Source organism: Oncorhynchus keta, chromosome 28 (genome assembly GCF_023373465.1).
Source record: "Oncorhynchus keta strain PuntledgeMale-10-30-2019 chromosome 28, Oket_V2, whole genome shotgun sequence".
NCBI classification, from domain to species: domain Eukaryota; kingdom Metazoa; phylum Chordata; class Actinopteri; order Salmoniformes; family Salmonidae; genus Oncorhynchus; species Oncorhynchus keta.
The window spans coordinates 47,157,600-47,184,292 of record NC_068448.1 but is presented as its reverse complement, the minus strand read 5'-3'; the positions used below and the strand labels follow the sequence as shown (position 1 = coordinate 47,184,292).

Sequence of the window (26,693 nt, the reverse complement as noted above, 5' to 3'; positions counted from 1 at the left end):
ACAGCAGGAAAATAATCCTGCAGCAACAGGAAATGTGAATTATTATGTGGATTATAATTAATGGACATTTTTGTGAGGGTGGATGCATTTTTCGTAAGGGAAAGGGGAGAGTCTGAAATTACAAAGTGGAAATTACAAACTTCAGAAGCCGTTTTAAGCCTCAAATACACGACACATTTTAAATAGTTCTCCTGCAACAGGGCGATCCAATTAAGATCCTACATCTGTAATGCCCAGACTCATTTCTGGTCCCAGTCCTTCCCTGTGTTGAAGAAGCCATACAAATGGCCCTGGAAAGCACTTAAGCCTGTATTAAAACCCAGAGATTTTGCAACAACTGTTAGGTAATAATCCTCACTCGGAGGAGGGAGTGTAATTCTTCCCAGCCACCTTCAGCCGCCGGACCCTCGGGCCGTCACCAGGGTTTGGTAACATTCGGGGCTCAGGGGGGCTCAGGGGGGTCCCAGAAAATAAGTGCCTTATCTAAAGTCATTTCCTGCAATTCTACATCATTTTACATGTCTGGAGACATTACGAGGATATTTACTTCTACCACACAAATGATCCAGATGACAAGCTAACATTTATAAAATGAAAGATCCATGTCTTAAATGCAACCAATAGCATAGGCCAGTGGAAACAGTGGACACACAGCTTTTAGGCCTACAATAGGTTTTATTTTAGGCCTACAAACAGGTTTTTCCCGCCTTTGCATTTTGAAATATTGCGAAATACCTTCTAGCTGCTGCCTGCTGTTCATTGACAGCCACACCTCAACAATCAGCTGTTTTATATGTTGTTGCCCAATTGCGTGATTCCCGACTGTGGACTAGGCCTATGTTCTCATAATGTGACAAAACACAAACCACAGCAATTTGTCATAATAAGCCAGTGATCCTCTGTGGCTAAATTCTGCTGGTGTAGTATTTTCAATGATTTCATTTATTTTCATAGAGAAAGGAGTAATTACGTAAATTGGCAAATGTACTTCAATTTATCTGCAGCACTTCCTGCAGCGCTACGTTTCCTTCCATGTTCCAAGGCCAAAGAAATGAATCAACACTTCTTAATATTCATTCCATCGATTGTGGCCAGTAAACCCCATATGAGGTTGTGTAGGTAAGTCAATGAAGCCAGTAGTGGTTTCAGCTATATTGTTATTGAAACGATGTAGGCCTTGCGAACTTTTTAAACGACGAAACAAACGTGTCAAATGACTTGAATAGCCTCTGGGAAAAGCTCAGCAAAATGTGTGTTCGCAAAAGTAGACTAAATGACTGCAATGCATCATAAAATGATTCGAAAGTTCAGGAAAACAACAGGGGAGCTCATCAGGTAAGCTACAGTACAGGCATAATGTGTGTGCGGAGAGAAAATCTGTATTGCTTTCAATTGCTAGACTAACGGTCATGAGCACTCACCTCAATTTAGATAACATTTCCCAGCCTAATTGTGACCAAACATCCAAGCGGAAATTCAATTCAATTCAAAGCAGGGCATTGAAGCTGTCCCAATTAAAACGGTGCTCGAATTTTCAGTTTGACCGCACATGGCAATTGCTTCAAAAACAATTTTTTAGGTATCCTGCCGGAGCACCATTTTTTATTATTATTACTAAGCCATCATTTCTGAATGAAAGTTGATACCGAAGCCTGTTGTATGAAATCATTTTAGTATATACTGACAATGCATCATCCAAATTGGATGATTGCCTGTGCCGACACATGGTGTAAGTGGCTAAAGGAAAAGGATCTCTTTTGTTCATCCTAAAACACCAAATTAGGCCTACCTTATCATACATTAGGCCTACCTTATCAGAAATTAGGCCTACCTTATCAGAAATTAGGCCTACCTTGAATGATGTAAGTGAGGGTGGCTAACCAGCCGAACCAATAGAATTATAGAGCAGCCACAAAAAAAAATCACAATCATTCGGTTCGTTACGTAGAATACACATTCGTCATTAAGTGATCTTGCGAGACATAGCACCCTTATGAGAAGTGGCAGAGCATCGCTCAGCTGCGCACCGGCAGCACCTTACCCGTGATTAGACCGGTGACCGGTTGGATGACTTCGGGAGCTTCACATAACCACAGCTCTATGAACTAAGTGGCGCATTCAGTAACTACACTTTTGTTTACGCCATTGCAGCAGTGCAAAAGATTTGGGGCTGACCCAAATTTATTAGGGGTTAGAGCCCCGAAAACCAGGTCCTGGTGACGTCCATGATGGGACCATCTACCATGAATGGGCACCATCAGACTGATTGCCCAGTTTTATCTTGATCTGTAAATGGGTTTTCCCACTGTAAAAAAAACATGTTTTTTTTCTTCCCCAAATGGCACCGTCTTCCCGATATATGCACTACTTTTGATCAGAGCCTTAATGGCCCTGGTGAAAGTAGCACACTATCAAATGGAATGGGAGTACCATTTAAAACACCGTCAGGTAGTGTGTGCCTGTGTGGTCTGGAGAACTGGGACCACCTTACTCCTGCTCCACCGCTTCTCTCTCGCTCTAGCTATTCACGGATCAATGACCTGGTCTGTGATGTCAGTAGCCCGTGCTAGCCCAATCATATGATGCAAAACTCGTTCTGCCAGCTGTATTTCTGCCTGCTTGAGCAGCAATAGCTCAGAAACACATGAAAACGCGAAATGACCCCGGAAATCGATAGAATATCGCCCAGAGATGCACAAAAACGATATAGCATTCAAAATGTGTGAATCTTTCTTTTAATGCTATTTCAGGGACCTGTGTTCATCTGTGTATCTCCTCTCCTGACCTCGTATTGCACCTGTGTACACTGTGTACACTATCATCCCCCTGTTCCTCTCCTGTCCATCCCTGTGTTCCTCTCCTGTCCATCCCTCTGTTCCTCTCCTCTCCTGTCATCCCCCTGTTCCTCTCCTGTCATCCCACTGTTCATCTCCTGTCCATCCCCCTGCTCCTCTCCTGTCATCCCCCTGTTCCTCTCCTCTCCTGTCATCCCCCTGTTCCTCTCCTCTCCTGTCATCTCCCTGCTCCTCTCCTCTCCTGTCATCCCCCTGTTCCTCTCCTGTCATCCCACTGTTCCTCTCCTGTCCATCCCCCTGCTCCTCTCCTCTCCTGTCATCCCCCTGTTCCTCTCCTGTCATCCCCCTGTTCCTCTCCTCTCCTGTCCATCCCCCTGTTCCTCTCCTGTCATCCCACTGTTTCTCTCCTGTCCATCCCCCTGTTCCTCTCTAGTCATCCCCCTGTTCCTCTCCTGTCCATCGCCCTGTTCCTCTCCTGTCATCCCCCTGTTCCTCATCTCCTCTCGTGTCCACCCCGCTGTTCCTCTCCTCTCCTCTCCTGTCCATCCCCCTGTTCCTCTCCTGTCATCCCACTGTTTCTCTCCTGTCCATCCCCCTGTTCCTCTCTAGTCATCCCCCTGTTCCTCTCCTGTCCATCGCCCTGTTCCTCTCCTGTCATCCCCCTGTTCCTCATCTCCTCTCGTGTCCACCCCGCTGTTCCTCTCCTGTCCTTCCTCCTGTCCATCCCCCTGTTCCTCTCCTGTCATCCTCCTGGTCCTCTCCTGTCCATCCCCCTGTTCCTCTCCTGTCCATCCACCTGTTCCTCTCCTGTCATCCTCCTGTTCCTCTCCTGTCATCCCCCTGGTCCTCTCCTCTCCTGTCATCCCCCTGTTCCTCTCCTGTCATCCCCCTGTTCCTCTCCTGTCCATCGCCCTGTTCCTCTCCTGTCCATCCCCCTGTCCCTCATCTCCTCTCCTGTCATCCCCCTGTTCCTCTCCTGTCATCCCCCTGCTCCTCTCCTGTCCATCGCCCTGTTCCTCTCCTGTCATCCCCCTGTTCCTCATCTCCTCTCCTGTCCATCCACCTGTTCCTCTCCTGTCATACCCCTGTTCCTCATCTCCTCTCCTGTCCATCCCCCTGTACCTCTCCTGTCCATCCCCCTGTTCCTCTCCTCATCTCTCCCCTCCCATGCATCCCCCTGTTGCTCTCCTCTCCTCTTCTCCTGTCCATCCTCCTATTCCTCTCCTCATCGCTCCTCTCCTGTCCATCCCCCTGTTCCTCTCCTCATCGCTCCTCTCCTGTCCATCCCCCTGTTCCTCTCCTGTCCATCTGCTCATCTCCTCTCCTGTCCATCCCCCAGTTCCTCTCCTGTCCATCCCCCTGTTCCTCTCCTCATCTCCTCTCCTATCTAACCCTCTGTTGCTCTCCTCTCCTCAACGCTCCTCTCCTGTCCATCACCCTGTTCCTCTCCTCATCTCCTCTCCTATCTATCCCTCTGTTGCTCTCCTCTCCTCAACGCTCCTCTCCTGTCCATCCCCCTGTTCCTCTCCTCATCTCCTCTCCTATCTATCCCTCTGTTGCTCTCCTCTCCTCAACGCTCCTCTCCTGTCCATCCCCCTGTTCCTCTCCTCATCTCCTCTCCTATCTATCCCTCTGTTGCTCTCCTCTCCTCAACGCTCCTCTCCTGTCCATCACCCTGTTCCTCTCCTCATCTCTCCCCTCCCATCCATCCCCCTGTTGCTCTCCTCTCCTCATCTCCCTGTCGATCCCCCTGTTCCTCTCCGCAACACAGAAAGGCGTTCATTAGGCATGCAGTATTGACCGCAGCCAGAGAGAGGGTGGGAGAAAGCGAGGGGAAGAGAAAGAAGGCTGGTGAGAGTGAGTGAGGGGAGAGGGAGAGAGACAGGGATGAAGAGGGAGAGAATAGGATAGAGGGAGGAAAGGCCGGTGAGAGAATGAGGGGAGAAGAGCGAGTGAGGGCATAGGGAAAGAGAAAGAAGGGAGGAAGAGAATGGAATAAAGAGTGGACTGATGGAAAAGACAAAATGAGATAGCAGGTTGAAGAGGAGCCAGATCTTTAACTGGGAACCCTGGTAGGTTGCGCTGTGGTTGACGGCCAATTAACACCACAGAGACCTCTCTCTTTCTCTCTCTCTCTCTCTTCATTGTCTTTCTCTCTCTCTCTTTGTCAACATGGCTCTATTTTATGCATATTTCATTGGCTAATAACCTGGAGCCTTCTCTGTGCCCGTACTGACAGTGTTATTAGACACCTGTCCTGTGTGTTGCTGTGCCTGCCTTGTAACTTGTAATCTGGCACCGTCATTGCATAAGCACGCAACGGTGGATCTCGCACCATAAATAAAGATTCTCGTATCATTTCACCTTGAGCAAATGTTTCAAATTGTTCTGAAGTCAATTGTAAATTCTCACAATTTGCTAGCTGTGAAGTAGGAGCCCGTAAAATGTGCCGAGGTAAGGTCCCTTTAACCTTCATCAATCCAGCATTATTTTTCTTCATAAACGAGCAGAGCCATATGGCCATTTCACCACTGCCTATGCATAATGCAATAGATAATGAGGACAGTTCTCAGAAGTCCAGACAACTGAATATTTTACATTCATATTGTACGTAATTGGGTGACATTGATTGATTGTTGGGGGTATTTTTACAGAGGAAACGAGAGGTCCGCCTTGGTTTGAATCTGGGGTTATGTCTGAAACTGAGCCCCATTCCCTATAGTGCACTACTTTTAACCAGAGCCCTCTTTCTTTAACAATATCATTTTCTCTCTCCCTCTGTCACTCTCTCTGTCACTCTATATATGTTGCTCTCTCTCTCTCTCTCTGTCACTCTATATATGTTGCTCTCTCCCTCTGTCACTCTCTCTTTCACTCTATATATGTTGCTCTCTCTTCCTCTGCCACTCTCTCTGTCACTCTATATATGTTGCTCCCTCTGTCACTCTATATATGTTGCTCTCTCTCCCTCTGCCACTCTCTCTGTCACTCCATATATGTTGCTCTCTCTTCCTCTGTCACTCTCTCTGTCACTCTATATATGTTGCTCCCTCTGTCACTCTATATATGTTGCTCTCTCTCCCTCTGTCAATCTCTTTTTCACTATATATGTTGCTCTCTCTCCCTGTCAATCTCTCTTTCACTCTATATATGTTTCTCTCCCTCTGTCACTCTCTCTCTCACTCTATATCTGTTGCTCTCTCTCCCTCTGTCACTCTCTCTTTCACTCTTATATATGTTGCTCTCTCTCCCTCTGTCACTCTCTCTTTCACTCTATATCTGTTGCTCTCTCTCACTCTGTCACTCTCTCTTTCACTCTATATCTGTCGCTCTCTCTCCCTCTATCACTCTCCCTCTATGTTTTTCTCCAGTGTATCACTGACTCCTTGGTGTTGCTCTGAGGTGATGGAGGGGAGGAGGGCAGACAGACAGCGTTGGTTTGCTGTCAGAGTGTGTTTTGGGAACAGCCTGTAGAACTGATTAGAGCTGTGCAGTCAGACAGAGGGGCTTAAATGCATGTGAGGGGGTACTGATGAGAGAGAGAGAGAGAGAGAGAGAGAGAGAGAGAGAGAGAGAGAGAGAGAGAGAGAGAGAGAGAGAGAGAGAGAGAGAGAGAGAGAGAGAGAGAGAGAGAGAGAGAGAGAGAGAGAGAGAGAGAGTTTGTAGTACCTTGGCCTTGTCGAGCTGTGTCTGAGCCTGCCGCTCTGCCTCTCGTCGCACTGCCTCCTTATCCTCCTCCAGGGAAACATCGGAGTCTGATGGACGGCTGGTGTAGGAGTCCGCCGAACCCTGCAGAGTAGAGGGAAACACACATTAAGGAAAGATACATGACAGATTAATGCATCCGACCTCAATAACACACAACAAGAGACTAACTCTTCAGCCCTCAACATCAAACAACAGACTTACTCTTCAGCCCTCAACATCAAACAACAGACTTACCCTTCAGCCCTCTACATCAAACAACAGACTTACTCTTCAGATTTTAACATCAAACAACAGACTTACTCTTCAGATTTTAACATCAAACAACAGACTTACTCTTCAGCCCTCTACATCAAACAACAGACTTACTCTTCAGCCCTCTACATCAAACAACAGACTAACTCTTCAGCCCTCTACATCAAACAAGAGACTAACTCTTCAGCCCTCTACATCAAACAACAAACTTACTCTTCAGCCCTCTACATCAAACAACAGACTTACTATTCAGCCCTCTACATCAAACAACAGACTAACTCTTCAGCCCTCTACATCAAACAACAGACTTACTCTTCAGCCCTCTACATCAAACAACAGACTTACCCTTCAGCCCTCTACATCAAACAACAGACTTACTCTTCAGATCTTAACATCAAACAACAGACTTACTCTTCAGCCCTCAACATCAAACAACAGACTTACTCTTCAGATCTTAACATCAAACAACAGACTTACTCTTCAGCCCTCAACATCAAATAACAGACTTACTCTTCAGCCCTCTACATCAAACAACAGACTTACCCTTCAGCCCTCTACATCAAACAACAGACTTACTCTTCAGATCTTAACATCAAACAACAGACTTACTCCTCAGCCCTCAACATCAAATAACAGACTTACCCTTCAGCCCTCTACATCAAACAACAGACTTACTCTTCAGATTTTAACATCAAACAAGAGACTAACTCTTCAGCCCTCTACATCAAACAACAGACTTACTCTTCAGCCCTCTACATCAAACAACAGACTAACTCTTCAGCCCTCTACATCAAACAACAGACTTACTCTTCAGCCCTCTACATCAAACAACAGACTTACTCTTCAGCCCTCTACATCAAACAACAGACTTACTCTTCAGATCTTAACATCAAACAACATACTTACTCTTCAGCCCTCAACATCAAACAACAGACTTACTCTTCAGATCTTAACATCAAACAACAGACTTACTCTTCAGCCCTCTACATCAAATAACAGACTTACTCTTCAGCCCTCTACATCAAACAATAGACTTACCCTTCAGCCCTCTACATCAAACAACAGACTTACCCTTCAGCCCTCTACATCAAACAACAGACTTACTCTTCAGATCTTAACATCAAACAACAGACTTACTCCTCAGCCCTCAACATCAAATAACAGACTTACCCTTCAGCCCTCTACATCAAACAACATACTTACTCTTCAGATCTTAACATCAAACAACAGACTAACTCTTCAGCCCTCTACATCAAACAAGAGACTAACTCTTCAGCCCTCTACATCAAACAAGAGACTTACTCTTCAGCCCTCTACATCAAACAACAGACTAACTCTTCAGCCCTCTACATCAAACAACAGACTTACTCTTCAGCCCTCTACATCAAACAACAGACTTACTCTTCAGCCCTCTACATCAAACAACAGACTTACTCTTCAGATCTTAACATCAAACAACATACTTACTCTTCAGCCCTCAACATCAAACAACAGACTTACTCTTCAGATCTTAACATCAAACAACAGACTTACTCTTCAGCCCTCTACATCAAATAACAGACTTACTCTTCAGCCCTCTACATCAAACAATAGACTTACCCTTCAGCCCTCTACATCAAACAACAGACTTACCCTTCAGCCCTCTACATCAAACAACAGACTTACTCTTCAGATCTTAACATCAAACAACAGACTTACTCCTCAGCCCTCAACATCAAATAACAGACTTACCCTTCAGCCCTCTACATCAAACAACATACTTACTCTTCAGATCTTAACATCAAAAAACAGACTTACCCTTCAGCCCTCAACATCAAACAACATACTTACCCTTCAGCCCTCTACATCAAACAACAGACTTACTCTTCAGACCTCAACATCACACAAGAGATGAACTCTTCAGACTCACACTCATCAGTCACACCAACACTCACTGTCACAGAATCTATACACCATGCCCCTGCTGTCAGTGAGGCATCACAGTTGAAAGGTCCAAATTTGAAGACAATTGCTGGTAAACTAGTTTGCAATGGACATTGCTGCCTTGTTCAGCAGTGTCTCACTGAAACTCAAGCAGAAGCACTATTTTTTGGAGAGGGGTTCTGTCAAAAACGAAAAAGTATTAAAAAAACACAAATAAATTAATGACCACACTCAACGCAAGAGGTACAGTGCATCATCGGAGAGCATCAGAGCCTAGTTAGTGAACTTAGTGAACAGGCGCACAACGTCTAAATCACACAATATTCAAACCCAGAGGGAGGAGAGGCAGAAAGAAATCACAATAGCTAATTGGATGCATGTTTCAAATGGACATTCCCCTGCTTCTCATAAAGCAGCGGGACACCCACTATCTCACATTGCCTAAGGACACATCAGTAACTATAGGGTACTATAGCTGTAGGTTTGTCTTCCATGACGTGAGCGCCCTCTCTCTCTCTCTCTCCTCTCTTACTATTTTCTACATTGTAGAATAATAGTGAAGACACCAAAACTATGAAATAACACGTATGGAATCATGTAGTAACCAACAAAAGTGTTCAACAAATCAAAACATATTTTACATTTGAGATTCTTCAAAGTAGCCACCCTTTGCCTTGATGACAGCTTTGCACACTTTTGGCATTCTCTCAACCAGCTTCATGAGGAATGCTTTTCCAACAGTCTTGAAGGAGTTCCAATATATGCTGAGCACTTGTTGGCTGCTTTTCCTTCACTCTGCGTCCAACTCATCACAAACCATCTCAATTGGGATGAGGTCAGGTGATTGTGGAGGCCAGGTCATCTGATGCAGCACTCCGTCACTCTCCTTGAGCCTGGAAGTGTGTTGGGTCATTGTCCTGATGAAAAACAAATGATAGTCCCACTAAGCGCAAACTGGATGAGAAGGGGTATTGCTGCAGAATGCTCTGGTAGCCATGCTGATTAAGTGTGCCTTGAATTCTAAATAAATCACTGACAGTGTCACCAGCAAAGCACACCCACACCATAACACCTCCTCCTCCATGCTTCACAGTCGGAACCACACAGTTTATACACACAGGCAGGCGCAGACAAGCTGGAACACACGCACACACACACACGCTCAGACACACACACACACACACACTCTGCAAAGCTACAATGCGGGCAGACAGCCCAGTATGTTTATAGCCCTGTTTTTTGTTATTGTCAGACTCAGAGGGACTTTTTGAACAGAAGGAAGGTTGATGCATTCTCTTACCTGCATAGAGAGGCATGGCACTGCCAGCCACACAAGATCCTCACTGCACCATTACACTGCTCTCTGTTCTCCTCTGTCTGGGTTCAAAATAAAAATAAATAACCTCAAACTCTACCCGGCTGATTTAAAACTACCCAAGCATCCCGTAACCCTTACAAAAAATATCCATGAATTATAATCCACTTAATAATTGACATTTCCTGTTGCTACAGGATCATTGTAATGCTGTAGCAAACTGGCTCACATTAAGATCCTACAGCTGTAGATGAGACACTGCTCATTAACTATCCATGTTTCTTCTCCTACTGTGTACCTGAGACACCGTCTATAAATAACTCTCTACTCTTTATCTGAAACAACGGTTATGTTTCATGCATTTTGCTTCATGCTTTGGATATCGGTGTCTTACCTCATTCGTTAAAGCCTACCTAAAAATAGTTTTAGTACCCACACTTCACCATCACAGGAGCTATGCACACACATGTACACATAGTCACGCACGTAAGCACGCACGCGCCAACTGCACATGGTAGTGTAGGTTACTTTCCAAATGTAATCTGTTACAGTTACAAGTGACCTATTATTACTCTCAGTTACTTATGGATTACTTTCTCCTTAGAAGAAGACAAGAAAAGGATCCATCAAACGCATGTGGTGTGTCGTTAGAGTGGTCTCTGGCTTGTGGTCAGACTCGTTCAGGCTGAACAAACGTTGTGCTTATTTTCAGCGCTGAATTGAATTTCATTGAGAAAACAGAAAGGTGTCAATGCATTCAATTCGCAAACATCCTTTCTGAATGTAAAAGTAATCCAAGAAGTAATCTAGTTTTTTCAAAAGTATCTGTAATCTGATTACAAAATATTTGCTGTAAATGTAACTGATTACTGTTAGCGTTTTTTGGATAATAAGTTACTCCCCAACCCTAAGCGCACACGCTCACAGACACTACAGTATAACTTACAACCACACCAACCGCACCAACCTCATGTATCCTGGTATCCTCATGTGACTGACACTGTTCAAACCATCATTCCATTATGTCCAGAGTAAAGCAGGGGTCTGACCAAGAGAGTTACGACATAATTATGACATACTGAGGACTCTGACAGTGATGACGGACAACCCCACTGACCCTTATCATCCCTAACGCAGCATGACAATACCACCCCCTGACCCCTATACAGGCACGCACAGGTGCATGCGATGATGTACATTCAGTACACACACCAGTGGACGTATATGTTCACGCACACACAAACGTGCACACGCACGCAAACAGGAGATAAAGGAAGCATGTTTGAATTAATCGGCTTACACAGTCATCGGCGCTCTTGACGCGACCTCCCTTGGATCTTTTCAGCAGCCGAATCCAGGTGGCCTTCATCAGTCACACTTGTCATTCAGTGTCCCGGGCCACTGTTAAGTATCCCTACTGTGACTAAAGATACCTGGATTGTATTGCTACGAATACCTCTACAGCTATGGCTACCTTTGTTAGGGTTACCTTTGGTGTGGCTGCCAATACTGCAGCGACAGATGTGCTACCTTTGCTCCTGCTACTGCCGTTGATACTGTTAGGTCAAAAGCTACTGATACATGTAATGCTCCAACTACCGTTAATGGTGCTGCTACGTTGTCCACGTGAGCTCTCCAATCTCAGCAGCTGCCTGCCTCTCCTCAAGCCTAGTCTATCTGCCGGCGTTGGTGCTGAAGCCGCCTGGCCTGTGTGAGCTGGGCGGCCGCGATGCTGCTTCTCTCCCCTGCTTCCTCATGCCTCAGTCCAGCTCCAGCCCCAGCCCTGTTGTCCTTCCTCCACAGGCTGGGCTGCCATGCTCCTTCCTCGGGGACAGATAAGAGCACGCCTGCCTGGATCCTGGATGATCAGTGTGAGGATGCTAATTTTATTGCTACTGCTGCTACTTAGGTGGTGCCTGCTGCATGCAATCTCAGCTCTCCTTAGCCTGTAAATATATCTATCTCACACTCTCTCTCGCTTTCTCTTACCGGATTTCTTGCATTTTGTTTCAACCTCTGTGGTTCTGCCTGTCTCTCACTCTCTTCCCCTCTCTCTCTTGCTCTCTATCTGGCTCCCTTCCCCCTCCTCCTTGCTTGTTCTCTCGTTTTCTCCTGTTCCTTCTCACAGTTCCTCTATCTGTTCGGGTGTCTCCGCTGTGATTATCGCTGCCCAATACAGAGGGCCTGTTTGCGTGCGTGTGTCATGTTTGTAAACTATGCATTGATCGATGAATCGATGCAAACATTGCATGTTGCACAGATATTTCAAATCAAATCAAATTGTATTTGTCACATGTGCCGAATACAACTGGTGTAGACTTTACCATGAAATGCTTACTTACGAGCCCATCCCAACAATACAGAGTTTAAAAGTAAAATACACAAGAATGGCGCTATATACAGTTGAAGTCGGAGGTTTACATATACTTATGATGGAGTCATTAAAACTCATTTTTCAACCACTCCACAAATTTCTTGTTAACGAACTATAGTTTTGGCAAGTCGGTTAAGACATCTACTTTGTGCATGACACAAGTCATTTTTACAAAAATGGTATACAGACAGATTAATTCACTGTATCACAATTCCAGTTGGTCAGAAGTGTACATACACTAAGTGCCTTTAAACAGCTGGGAAAATTCCAGAAAATGATGTCATGGCTTTAGAAACTTCTGATGGGCTAATTGACATCATTTGAGTCAATTGGAGGTGTACCTGTGGATGTATTCCGAGGCCTACCTTCAAACTCAGTGCCTCTTTGCTTGACATCATGGGAAAAACAAAAGAAATCAGCCAAGACTTCAGAAAAACAATTGTAGACCTCCACAAGTCTGCTTCATCCTTGGGAGCAATTTCCAAACACCTGAAGGTACCACGTTCATCTGTACAAACAATAGTACGCAAGTATAAACACCATGGGAACACGCATCCGTCATACCGCTCAGGAAAGAGACGTGTTCTGTCTTCTAGATATGAACATACTTTGGTGCGAAAAGTGCAAATCAATCCCAGAACAACAGCAAAGGACCTTGTGAAGATGCTGGAGGAAACAGGTACAAAAGTATCAATATCCACAGTAAAATGAGTTCTATATCGACATAACCTGAAAGGCCGCTCAGCAAGGAAGAAGACATTGCTCTAAAACCGCCATAAAAAAGTCAGACTACAGTTTGCAACTGCACATGGGGACAAAGATCGTACTTTTTGAAGAAATGTCCTCTGGTCTGATGAAACAAAAATAGAACTGTTTGGCCATTATGACCATTGTTATGTTTGGAGGGAAAAGGGGGAGGCTTGCAAGCCGAAGAACACCATCCCAACCGTGAAGCACGGGGGTGGCAGCATCATGTTGTGGGGATGCTTTGCTGCGAGAGGAACTGGTGCACTTCACAAAATAGATGGCATTATGAGGAAGAAAAAATATGTGGATATACTGAAGCAACATCTCAAGTCAGGAAGTTAAAGCTTGGTCGCAAATGGGTCTTCCAAATGGACAATGACTCCAAGCATACTTCCAAAGTTGTGGCAAAATGGCTTAAGGACAACAAAGTCAAGGTATTCGAGTGGCCATCACAAAGCCCTGATCTCAATCCTATAGAACATTTGTGGGCAGAACTGAAAAAGTGTGTGCGAGCAAGGAGGCCTGCAAACCTGACTCTGTCAGGAGGAATGGACCAAAATTCAGCCAACTTATTGTGGGAAGCTTGTGGAAGGCCAGATCAATGTGCAGCTATATAGAGGGAGTACCAGTACCATATCAATGTGGAGCTACATAAAGGGATTACCAGTACCAGATCAATCTGGAGCTATATACAGGGAGTACCAGTACCAAATCAATCTGGAGCTATATACAGGGAGTACCAGTACCAGATTAATCTGGAGCTATATACAGGGAGTACCAGTACCAGATCGATCTGGAGCTATATACAGGAAGTACCCGTACCAGATAAATCTGGAGCTATATACAGGGAGTACCAGTACCAGATCAATCTGGAGATATATACAGGCAGTACCAGTACCAGATCGATGTGCAGAGGTACAAGGTATTTGAAGTAGATAAGCACATGAAGGCATCAGGATAGATAATAATAAGAGTAAAATAAAGAACAGAGCAGCATCAGCAAATGAGTGTAAAAGTGAGTGTGTGTGTAATGTGTACATATGTGTGTTTGTGTTGTGTCAGTCTGCGTGCGTGTGTGTGTTGAGTGTGTGTGCTCCTTGGTCTTACTGACATTGAGGGAGATGTTGTTGTCCTGGCACCACACTGCTAAGTCTCTGACCTCCTCTAGGCTGACTCATCGCCGTCGGTGATCAGGCCTACCCCCCATCACGTCATCAACAAACTTGATGAGGATGTTTGGAGTTGAGCGTGGCCACACAGTTGTGGGTGAACAGGGAGTACAGGAGGGGACTAAGCACACACCCCTGAGATGCCTCCATGTTGAGGGTCAGCGTGGCGGAGGTGTTGTTGGCTACCCTCACCACCTGGGGCCGGCACATCCGGAAATTCAGGATCCAGTTGCAGAGGAGGGTTTCAGTCCCAGGGTCCCTAGCTTAGAGATGAGTTTGGAGAGGACTATAGTGTTGAATAGCTGTAGTCTATGAACATCATTCTCACATAGCGATTTCCCCTCTTGTCCAGGTGGGAGAGAGAAGTGTGAAGTGCAATTGAGATTGCGTTATCTGTGGATCTGTTGGGGGCGGTATGTGAATTGGAGTGGGTCCAGGGTGCCTGGGATGATGGTGTTGATGTGTGTCATGTCCAGCCTTTCAAAGCACTTCATAATTGCAGATGTGAGTGCTACAGGCTAATAGTAATTTAGGCAGGTTACTTTGGAGCTTGGCGCATGTTTTGAGAACGAGTCCTGGTATTCCGTCTGGCCTTGTGATTATTAACCTGTTTAAACATTTCGCTCACACCGGCCACTGAGAGCGAGATCACACAGTCATCCGGAAAAACAGGGTCTTTCATTCAAGGCACAGTGTTACTTATATGCCTCGAATCAAGCATATGAGGCATTTAGCTGGTTTGGGAGTTCAGCATCGCTGGGCAACTCACGGCTGGGTTTCCCTTTGCAATCCATTGTCGTATGCAAGCCCTGTCACATACACAGAGTGTCTGAGCTGGTGTAGCAGGATGCCACCTTCCTCCTATATTGTCCTTTTGCATGTTTGATGTCTCGTCGGAGGTCGTTGCGGACTTTCTTGTATGCTTCCATGTCAGTGTCCCGTTCCTTGTAAACAGTAGCTCCAGCCTTTAACCCAGCGCAGATATCCCAAAACATATCCCAGTCTGTAATAGCAATACAGTCTTGTAGCCTTGCGTCTGCTTCATCCAACCTCTTCCGTATTGAGCGCATCACTGGTACATCCTGTTTGAGCTGTTGTTTATACACAGGAAGCAGGAGAATGGAGTCATGGTCAGATTTGCCGAAGAGCGGACGAGGGAGGGGGTATGCGTTTCTGTGGGTAGAATTAAAGTGGTCTAGAGTTTTAGCGCCCCTAGTGGCGCAGAAGACGTGTTGGTTGACGTGAGGTAGGAGGGTTTTACGTCTCCCTGCGTTAAAGTCTCCGCCCACCAGAAACGCTGCCTCTGGGTGTGCGGTTTCTTGTTAGTTTATGGCCCCATACAGTTCGTTAAGTACTAGAGTGGTGTTGGCTTGGGGCGTGATGTAGACAGTAGTGATAATTACAGTTGAGAACTCTCTAATGGTAACTGGTTGAGGCAGAGATTGGAGCAGTAAAACTGATCCAGGACTAATAGGTCGGCAACCCCATTCCAGAGCTGGGTTAAACTGTGTGACCTTAAGTGAGGTCAGCACAGGTCAGGAGAGCAGGAAGAGGTCAGTGGTCACCACCATCCACGTCAGCACTGGGATGAGTTTAGCGGTTTGTCTAATGGCTAGCAGTCATTCCCCTAGGGGACGCTAACCGCACAGCAATGGATATGACACAGCAATGTCAAAGTTCCATCCGCCCATGGGTCACCTGAACCAGCTCTGGGTTGCATCCCAAAAAGCACCCTATTCCTTATTATGTGCACTACTTTCAACCAGGGCCCATTGTGCTCTGGTCAAAAGTAGTGTACCACAGTATATAGGGAATAGGGTGCTTTTTGGGACGAAGCCGAGTGTGGAAGATGACGTGCTGATTTAGCAGTGTCCTACAAGAAAAGAAAGGCTGGCGGAGAAAATAATATCATTTTAGCTCGTTAAGATCAATTAACCTAACGACAAAGGCAATTACCACAGTCATATACAGATTTGGACAGACACAGATTGGAATGACTATGCAAGTAGCAAGTTTTATGTACTATTACAACATCCATTACAAATTGGCCTACTGTATGGAATACTTTCAAATGTAGCCTGAGTGCCAGTCTGCTTGTGTCATCATGTTTGGCTTGACAATGAGCAATGGCGATGGCAAGAGCACAAACGGATCTGGGAACAGGCTAGTTTAGATGGACCTAATAGAACTTGTAAAAACAGCTGAGAAAATATACAATTTCATGAGAAAATATATATATAGTTGCCAGACTACACTGTACCTCAAGTGAAACAGGTCCCATGAAAATAAGAGCAGTGCTCTGCTAGCAATGCTATTGCTGACGGTGAGTGTATAGTCTTAGGTGAAGCGACCTTCCAGGGCATTGTGTGTGTCACACATGGCTTGAACATTGTCTAATCCGGGTGAGCTAGTGTGATGGGAAGTGTTGCTAGCCTCCAGAGCGCGGCACAGATGTTTTCCATGTAGAGCTAGGTGCCCACTGCCACTGCCCAGAGTAAGGGGCCCTCAGACTGGGCTTGTGTCAGTCTGTGAACACTGGGCACAGTGGCCAGTGAGGGAGGTTGACATGGACTCAGTCTGACAGAGAGAGCCTCTGGCTTCATGACACAGTTGCCCTAAGGTCCTACTCACACATTGAGAATTTAGAGAACAGAGCATAGAGAGTTCACTGTAACCACCCTGAGGAGAGAGAGAGGGTGGTGAGGGAGAGAGGGGTGGAGGAAGGGTGGGTTTGTTTTTGTGCGCATACGTGCATCATGTGTCTTATGTGTGTGTGTGTGTGTGTGTGTGTGTGTGTGTGTGTGTGTGTGTGTGTGTGTGTGTGTGTGTGTGTGTGTGTGTGTGTGTGTGTGTGTGTGTGTGTGTGTGTGTGTGTGTGTGTGTGTGTGTGTATGGCGATGGAGTCAATGTTGCTTTAGGGTCCCATTTTGTGTGTGTGTGGGCGTGTGCGTGTGTGCGTGTGAGTGTGCATGGCAATGGAGTCAATGTTGCTTTAGGGTGTGTGTGTGTGTGTGTGTGTGTGTGTGTGTGTGTGTGTGTGTGTGTGTGTGTGACGGCGGTGCTCCTGTGGTCTGCTGTAATGGACTTATTGATCCCTCTGGGCTGCTCTGCCTGCAAAACCCCAAACCATCGCTACATATGGCGGTCACATGACGGTCAACGCATTAGAACAGCACAAATCACTAAGGCTAATTACATACATCGAACGGCTATTGGGCTGTACAGAGGTAGGTAGTAGCCTCAGTCCCAGGGCAATGTCAGCATTCCCTTCAGTAGAGGGCATACACACATCACTGGGGAATCGCAATTGTTTTCTGTATGTTATAAGCATTGGTAGCTATTACCTGGAAAATAGGGGTTATTCTAGGTGTACGCAGTTTAAAAATAGCGTTGAGGTACCATCATGTTACATCAAATGATTGAAAATAAAGCTTTGTTAAATAAAGGAGAAATAAAAAATATGTAAAATTATTTAGTCTTCCTAAGCCAGATTGATCATCGTCCATCACTCCTTGTTCACCTCTCCACACACCTTAGCCCCCTCTCTTCCCCTTTCCCTGACCCTCTGCTAGCACACTCTCTCCACTCTGTCTCTCTCTCTCACTTATACTCTTCTTCCAATCTCCATCACATCCCCATCACACGGCCTCTCTCTCCTCTCTTTGTCTCCCCCTCCCCTAGTTTCCCATTATATTGCCCGCATTCTCCCCCTCTCTCCCTCCAACTTTCCTCCTCTCTCTCTCTCCACCTTATAACACCTTCCCATCACAGCACTGCCCTCCCCTCTCCTTTCCTCTCTTGTGGGACAGTAGGTGGCTTTCTAGCCCTCCCAGTATTCCTCAGAAAGAGAAGAGCAGAAGGGAAAAGTGCATCTCTGGCATTTTTTGCTCATTAATATGCTCGGAATAATGTGTCACGGCAGCAGGAATGCATAACAATGCACAGATTTTTATGGGGTTTCACTTTTAGCATGCATGACTAATGTAGCCTACTTGAAAGGTTAAGCATATAAGAATACTCTGAGATAAGCTACAACTTATTATCTGCAAAGGTTAGATTGGATGTACGCAAAACAGACAGATGTATTGCAAAAGGAAATAGTAAAATGGTAGTGTACTGGGAAAGATGGATTAGACTGTGGACATCTGAGAGTTGGAATTAAGATTGGAGTGGTCGATTGGTTGACCGATACACTTGGAGTCCAGTGCGATTAGGAAATAAACTTTATATATATTGAATTGTAATATTTTCCACCAAGTTCTCCAATCAGGGGAGACTGGGGTAGGGGCATAATAATAAATAAACAAATATATACAGTACCAGTCAAACGTTTGGGCACACCTACTTATTTAAGTGTTTTCCTATTTTTACTATTGTCCAAACTGTAGAATAATAGTAAAGATATCAAAACTATGAAATGACACATATGGAATCATATGGTAAACAAAAAAGTGTTAAACAAATCAAAAAAATATTTTTGATTTTAGATTCTTCAAAGTAGCCACTCTTTGCCTTGATGAAAGCTTTGCACACTATTGGCATTCTCTCAACCAGCTTCATGAGGTAGTCACATGGAATGCATTTAAATTAACAGGTATATTATTTATTATTATATTATAGGTAAGCATTGTTAAAAGTGAATTTGTGGAATTTCTTCCTCCTAAATGGGTTTGACCCAATCAATTGTGTTGTGACAAGGTAGGGTTGTTATACAGAAGCCATGTTTAATAAGCAAAGAGAAATGGAGTTGGTTCCCCTTTGTTGCTATAACAGCCTCCACTCTTCTGGGAAGGTTTTCCACTAGATGTTGGAACATTGCTGCAGGGACTTGCATTCATTCAGCCACGAGCATTAGTGATGTCGGGCACTGATGTTGGGGCGATTAGGTCTGGCTCGCAGTCGGCATTCCAATTCTTCCCAAAGGTGTTCGATTGTGTTGAGGTCAGGGCTCTGTGCAGGCCAGTCAAGTTCTTTCACACCGATCTCGACAAACCATTTCTGTATGGACCTCGCTTTGTGAATTGGCATGCTGAAACAGGAAAGGGCCTACCCAAACTGTTACCACAAAGTTGGAAGCAAAGAATCGTTTAGAATGTCATTGTGTGCTGTAGTGTTAAGATTTCCCTTTACTGGAACTAAGGGGACTAGCCCGAACCATGAACAACAACCCCAGACCATTATTCCTCCTCCACCAAAATATATATTTTTTTTTTACCATTATTTAACCAGGCAAGTCAGTGAAGAACATATTCTTATTTTCAATGACGGCCTGGGAACAGTGGGTTAACTGCCTGTTCAGGGGCAGAACGACAGGTTTGTACCTTGTCAGCTCGGGGGTTTGAACTCGCAACCTTCCGGTTACTAGTCCAACGCTCTAACCACTAGGCTACGCTGCCGCCCCTATATATACTCTATAAATACAAAAGTAAGTGGACACCCCTTCAAATTAGTGGATTTGGCTATTTCAGACACACCTGTTGCTGACAGGTGTATAAAATCGAGCACACAGCCATGCAATCTCCATAGACAAACATTGGCAGTAGAATGGCCTTACTGAAGAGCTCATTGACTTTCAACGTGCCACCGTCATATGATGCCACCGTTTGTCACATTTCTGCCCTGCTAGAGCTGCCCTGGTATATACAGTGCCTTGCGAAAGTATTCGGCCCCCTTGAACTTTGCGACCTTTTGCCACATTTCAGGCTTTAAACATAAAGATATAAAACTGTATTTTTTTGTGAAGAATCAACAACAAGTGGGACACAATCATGAAGTGGAATGACATTTATTGGATATTTCAAACTTTTTTAACAAATCAAAAACTGAAAAATTGGGCGTGCAAAATTATTCAGCCCCCTTAAGTTAATACTTTGTAGCGCCACCTTTTGCTGCGATTACAGCTGTAAGTCGCTTGGGGTATGTCTCTATCAGTTTTGCACATCGAGAGACTGAAAATGTTTCCCATTCCTCCTTGCAAAACAGCTCAAGCTCAGTGAGGTTGGATGGAGAGCATTTGTGAACAGCAGTTTTCAGTTCTTTCCACAGATTCTCGATTGGATTCAGGTCTGGACTTTGACTTGGCCATTCTAACACCTGGATATGTTTATTTTTGAACCATTCCATTGTAGATTTTGCTTTATGTTTTGGATCATTGTCTTGTTGGAAGACAAATCTCCGTCCCAGTCTCAGGTCTTTTGCAGACTCCATCAGGTTTTATTCCAGAATGGTCCTGTATTTGGCTCCATCCATCTTCCCATCAATTTTAACCATCTTCCCTGTCCCTGCTGAAGAAAAGCAGGCCCAAACCATGATGCTGCCACCACCATGTTTGACATTGGGGATGGTGTGTTCAGGGTGATGAGGTGTGTTGCTTTTACGCCAAACATAACGTTTTGCATTGTTGCCAAAAAGTACAATTTCTGTTTCATCTGACCAGAGCACCTTCTTCCACATGTTTGGTGTGTCTCCCAGGTGGCTTGTGGCAAACTTTAAACAACACTTTTTATGGATATCTTTAAGAAATGGCTTTCTTCTTGCCACCCTTCCATAAAGGCCAGATTTGTGCAATATACGACTGATTGTTGTCCTATGGACAGAGTGTCCCACCTCAGCTGTAGATCTCTGCAGTTCATCCAGAGTGATCATGGGCCTCTTGGCTGCATCTCTGATCAGTCTTCTCCTTGTATGAGCTGAATGTTTAGAGGGACGGCCAGGTATTGGTAGATTTGCAGTGGTCTGATACTCCTTCCATTTCAATATTAGCGCTTGCACAGTGCTCCTTGGGATATTTAAAGCTTGGGAAATCTTTTTGTATCCAAATCCGGCTTCTTCACAACAGTATCTCGGACCTGCCTGGTGTGTTCCTTGTTCTTCATGATGCTCTCTGCGCTTTTAATGGACCTCTGAGACTATCACAGTGCAGGTGCATTTATACGGAGACATGATTACACACAGGTGGATTGTATTTATCATCATTAGTCATTTAGGTCAACATTAGATCATTCAGAGATCCTCACTGAACTTCTGGAGAGAGTTTGCTGCACTGAAAGTAAAGGGGCTGAATAATTTTGCACGCCCAATTTTTCAGTTTTTGATTTGTTAGAAAAGTTTGAAATATCCAATAAATGTTGTTCCACTTCATGATTGTGTCCCACTTGTTGTTGATTCTTCACAAAAAAATACAGTTTTATATCTTTATGTTTGAAGCCTGAAATGTGGCAAAAGGTCGCAAAGTTCAAGGGGGCCGAATACTTTCGCAAGGCACTGTATATATATACTGTATATATATATATACAGTTGAAGTCGGCAGTTTACACACACATTAGCCAAATACATTTAAACTCAGTTTTTCACAATTTTTGACATTTAATCCTAGTTAAAATTTCCTGGTTTAGGTCAGTTGGGATCACCACTTTTATTTTAAGAATGTGAAATGTCAGAATAATAGTAGAAAGAATCATTTATTTCCACTTTTATTTCTTTCATCACAGTCCAAGTGAGTCAGAAATGTACATACACTCAATTAGTATTTGGTAGCATTGCCTGTAAATTGTTTAACTTGGGTCAAACATTTCGTGTAGCCTTCCACAAGCTTCCCACAATAAGTTGAGTGAATTTTGGCCCATTCCTCCTGACAGAGCTGGTGTAACTGAGTCAGGTTTGTAGGCCTCCTTGCTCATACAAGCTTTTTCAGTTCTGCCCACAAATAGGCCACAGGTACATCCACAGGTACACCTCCAATTGACTCAAATTATGGAATTATCCAAGCTATTTAAAGGCACAGTCAACATAGTGTATGTAAACTTCTGACCCACTGGAATTGTGATACAGTGAATTATAAATGAAATAATCTGTCCGTAAACAATTGTTGGAAAAATGACTTGTGTCATGCAAATAGTAGATGTCCTAACCGACTTGCCAAAACTATAGTTTGTAAACAAGAAATTTGTGGAGTGGTTGAAAAACGAGCTTTAATGACTCCAACCTAAGTGTATGTAAACTTCCGACTTCAACTGTATAAATATATTTTAAAAAGGCGATTAGAAATGATGCAGGTAATTGTATTTTAAATATTTTAATTTTATCTGCCAATTTTATATCCTCTAAAAACAATGTGCATGAATCCTTAGATTCAGGCTCTGCCGCAGCCGGCCGTGACCGGGAGACCCATGGGGCAGCGCACAATTGGCCCAGTGTCGGCAGGGATGTCCTTGTCCCATCGGGCTCTAGCAACTCCAGTGGCGGGCCGGGTGCATGCACGCTGACACGGTCGCCAGGTGTACGGGTGTTTCCTCCGACACATTGGTGCGGCTGGCTTCCGGGTTAAGCGGGCATTGTGTCAAGAAGCAGTGCGGCTTGGCTGGGTCGTATGGCTCTCGACCGTCGCCTCTCCCGAGTCCGTACAGGAGTTGCAGCGATGACACCAGACTGTAACTCCCAATTGGATACCAGGAAATTGGGGAGAAAAAGGGGTAAAAAAAATTAAAATAAATCCTATTCCAAGAACCAGTACTATGAAGATGGAAATGACTATCTCGGAACATATATTTTCCTGGACCATCCGTATTTTGGATTGTTGCTTTTTTTTCTAGTCTCCTGTGACAGACTGCAGTGTTGACATTCAGGAATACAGATTAGCATCCCAAATGGAACCATATTCCCTACATAGTGCACTACGTTTGACCGGATCCTGGTCAAAAGTAGTGCACCATACAAGGAATAGGGTGCCATTTGGGACGTACAGAGTTGTTTGTGACTCATCCTGTAACTGTGTTCATTCTTTAGCTGGAACAAAAGGTTGCTGCTTCACAGCCATCTGCCTGTAAATGTCACATCACTGACAGGAACAGAAAGTCTATCAAATCATCATCCGACACACTGACTACTTTCTCCTTCTACTGCACAGAGACAATGGCACACAAAAAAAAGACATGACAACGGATGCACTGTGAGAACATGTTTTACTCCTGCCACTGCTTCCCACTCTAACTGACAATGAAGAACGGAAGCAGAGAAAAAGGGTGTGTGTGTGAGAGAGAGGGAGAGCAAATGAGAGATAAAAGAGAGAAAAAAAGAAAGTGTGAGCGGGTAATTGAGGGATTGATAGAATGAGTGAATGAATATGTTCACGCGCGTACGTGCCTTCCTGCATGCGCGCGCGTTGCCATAATCCATATGTATGTTGAAGTGTGAGTGCGCGGGAGAGATCGGTCAGTACTGAAGTAATGGCTTCTCTGGAGTGGGGAGCAGGATTGGCTGCTTGGACCTCAAGGTGACACTTAGGGAACAGGGAGGAACAGGGGAATGTGTTTACCCAGCATTCCGCGTGCCAAACGATTTCCTCTTAAAAATAAGTACATTGTCCCATCCAGGTGTTGGGTATCTCCGGCTTTCGATAAAACCACACTGTCTCAGGTAGCAGGACTGTGTCTCAAATAGCACCCTATTCTCTATGTGGTGCATAGGGCTCGGTCAAAAGCAGTGCACTATATATAGGCAGTAGGGTGCCATCCCCTGGTCAAAAGTGTTGCACTATATAGGCAGTAGGGTGCCATCCCCTGGTCAAAAGTGTTGCACTATATAGGCAGTAGGGTGCCATCCCCTGGTCAAAAGTGTTGCACTATATAGGCAGTAGGGTGCCATCCCCTGGTCAAAAGTGTTGCACTATATAGGCAGTAGGGTGCCATCCCCTGGTCAAAAGTGTTGCACTATATAGGCAGTAGGGTGCCATCCCCTGGTCAAAAGTAGTGCACTATATAGGCAGTAGGGTGCCATCCCCTGGTCAAAAGTAGTGCACTATATAGGCAGTAGGGTGCCATCCCCTGGTCAAAAGTAGTGCACTATATAGGCAGTAGGGTGCCATCCCCTGGTCAAAAGTAGTGCACTATATAGGCAGTAGGGTGCCATCCCCTGGTCAAAAGTAGTGCACTATATAGGCAGTAGGGTGCCATCCCCTGGTCAAAAGTAGTGCACTATATAGGCAGTAGGGTGCCATCCCCTGGTCAAAAGTGTTGCACTATATAGGCAGTAGGGTGCCATCCCCTGGTCAAAAGTAGTGCACTATATAGGCAGTAGGGTGCCAACCCCTGGTCAAAAGTGTTGCACTATATAGGCAGTAGGGTGCCATCCCCTGGTCAAAAGTGTTGCACTATATAGGCAGTAGGGTGCCATCCCCTGGTCAAAAGTAGTGCACTATATAGGCAGTAGGGTGCCATCCCCTGGTCAAAAGTAGTGCACTATGTAGGGAATATACTCTGCCATATCCGTCACAACCCAGGATGGTTAAGGCCCGGCTTCGAAGCACACTGGACCATGCAGGAACACAGCACTACAGAAAGCACAGAGGGAATAATCAAACCTTAATAGGCAGGGATCTGATGAAGGGATATGGTTTGATGAAGGGAATACGGTTAGGGAGAGACGGGAGGGCCATGGGGGTGTGTCGCACTCGTTCGCAGTGCTTGCATCATCAATATTGTGGCAGGAGCTGGGTTTTAGGGGGCAAGCGGGACCTGTGGATGATTGATGAGCGCTGGGCTGGTTATGAGAGGACTCACTCTGCTGAGACCTCAAGTTCCATCCTCAGAAACGGATTGGGCATAGTGCAGCCTGGGCAAATGTCGGATGGGCTGCTCCATCTTTAGCCCAGTGGGCCTGTCTAAATGTGTGTCTTTGTGAAGAATGATCTCTAGCAAGGATGTACAGGGAAGGACTGGGACTAGCAAACAGCCCGGGCCCGTATTTTTTACTCTCTCGAGCCCCCCTGAGAGAGTAAAAAATATGGGCCCGGGCTGTTTTCTCATCCCAGTCCTTCCCTGTCCATCCTCACTAGAGTAGCAGACAACACCAGAACACCAGGACCATTAGAATGACTGCCAGTACTGTGAGTGTCTGTCCTAGCAGTCCCACAGTGTGAATTACACTCTGTACTACTGCTGTTTAGGCCCATTCTGCTCCCACGCAGCCATGTGGGTTGTAACAACACTGTAATGTAATACGTGTCCATATCAGCCATGTGGGTTGTAACAACACTGTAATGTAATACGTGTCCATATCAGCCATGTGGGTTGTAACAACACTGTCATGTAATACGTGTCCATATCAGCCATGTGTGTTGTAACAAGACTGTCATGTAATACGTGTCCATATCAGCCATGTGTGTTGTAACAACACTGTTATGTAATACGTGTCCATATCAGCCATGTGTGTTGTAACAACACTGTTATGTAATACGTGTCCATATCAGCCATGTGTGTTGTAACAACACTGTCATGTAATACGTGTCCATATCAGCCATGTGGGTTGTAACAACACTGTCATGTAATACGTGTCCATATCAGCCATGTGTGTTGTAACAACACTGTCATGTAATACGTGTCCATATCAGCCATGTGTGTTGTAACAACACTGTTATGTAATACGTGTCCATATCAGCCATGTGTGTTGTAACAACACTGTCATGTAATACGTGTCCATATCAGCCATGTGGGTTGTAACAACACTGTCATGTAATACGTGTCCATATCAGCCATGTGTGTTGTAACAACACTGTCATGTAATACGTGTCCATATCAGCCAATTGTGTTGTAACAACACTGTCATGTAATACGTGTCCATATCAGCCATGTGTGTTGTAACAACACTGTTATGTAATACGTGTCCATATCAGCCATGTGAGTTGTAACAACACTGTCATGTAATACGTGTCCATATCAGCCATGTGAGTTGTAACAACACTGTCATGTAATACGTGTCCATATCAGCCATGTGTGTTGTAACAACACTGTTATGTAATACGTGTCCATATCAGCCATGTGAGTTGTAACAACACTGTTATGTAATACGTGTCCATATCAGCCATGTGGGTTGTAACAACACTGTCATGTAATACGTGTCCATATCAGCCATGTGTGTTGTAACAACACTGTTATGTAATACGTGTCCATATCAGCCATGTGTGTTGTAACAACACTGTTATGTAATACGTGTCCATATCAGCCATGTGTGTTGTAACAACACTGTTATGTAATACGTGTCCATATCAGCCATGTGTGTTGTAACAACACTGTTATGTAATACGTGTCCATATCAGCCATGTGTGTTGTAACAACACTGTCATGTAATACGTGTCCATATCAGCCATGTGTGTTGTAACAACACTGTTATGTAATACGTGTCCATATCAGCCATGTGTGTTGTAACAACACTGTCATGTAATACGTGTCCATATCAGCCATGTGTGTTGTAACAACACTGTTATGTAAATCGTGTCCATATCAGCCATGTGTGTTGTAACAACACTGTTATGTAATACGTGTCCATATCAGCCATGTGTGTTGTAACAACACTGTTATGTAATACGTGTCCATATCAGCCATGTGTGTTGTAACAACACTGTCATGTAATACGTG

General features: G+C 44.9%; 1 protein-coding gene across 7 annotated transcripts in view; it reads right to left on the bottom strand.

Annotated features, from left to right (window-relative positions):
• Nucleotides 1-26,693, bottom strand: part of LOC118361508 (voltage-dependent L-type calcium channel subunit beta-2-like) — a 128,935-nt gene that overhangs the window by 27,759 nt on the left and 74,483 nt on the right. For all 7 annotated transcript variants that reach the window (XM_052483177.1, XM_052483176.1, XM_052483179.1 and 4 more), the window contains one exon: nucleotides 6,465-6,584. In XM_052483177.1, coding sequence (XP_052339137.1) covers nucleotides 6,465-6,584 — 120 coding nt within the window. The remainder of the gene's footprint in view (nucleotides 1-6,464; nucleotides 6,585-26,693) is intronic.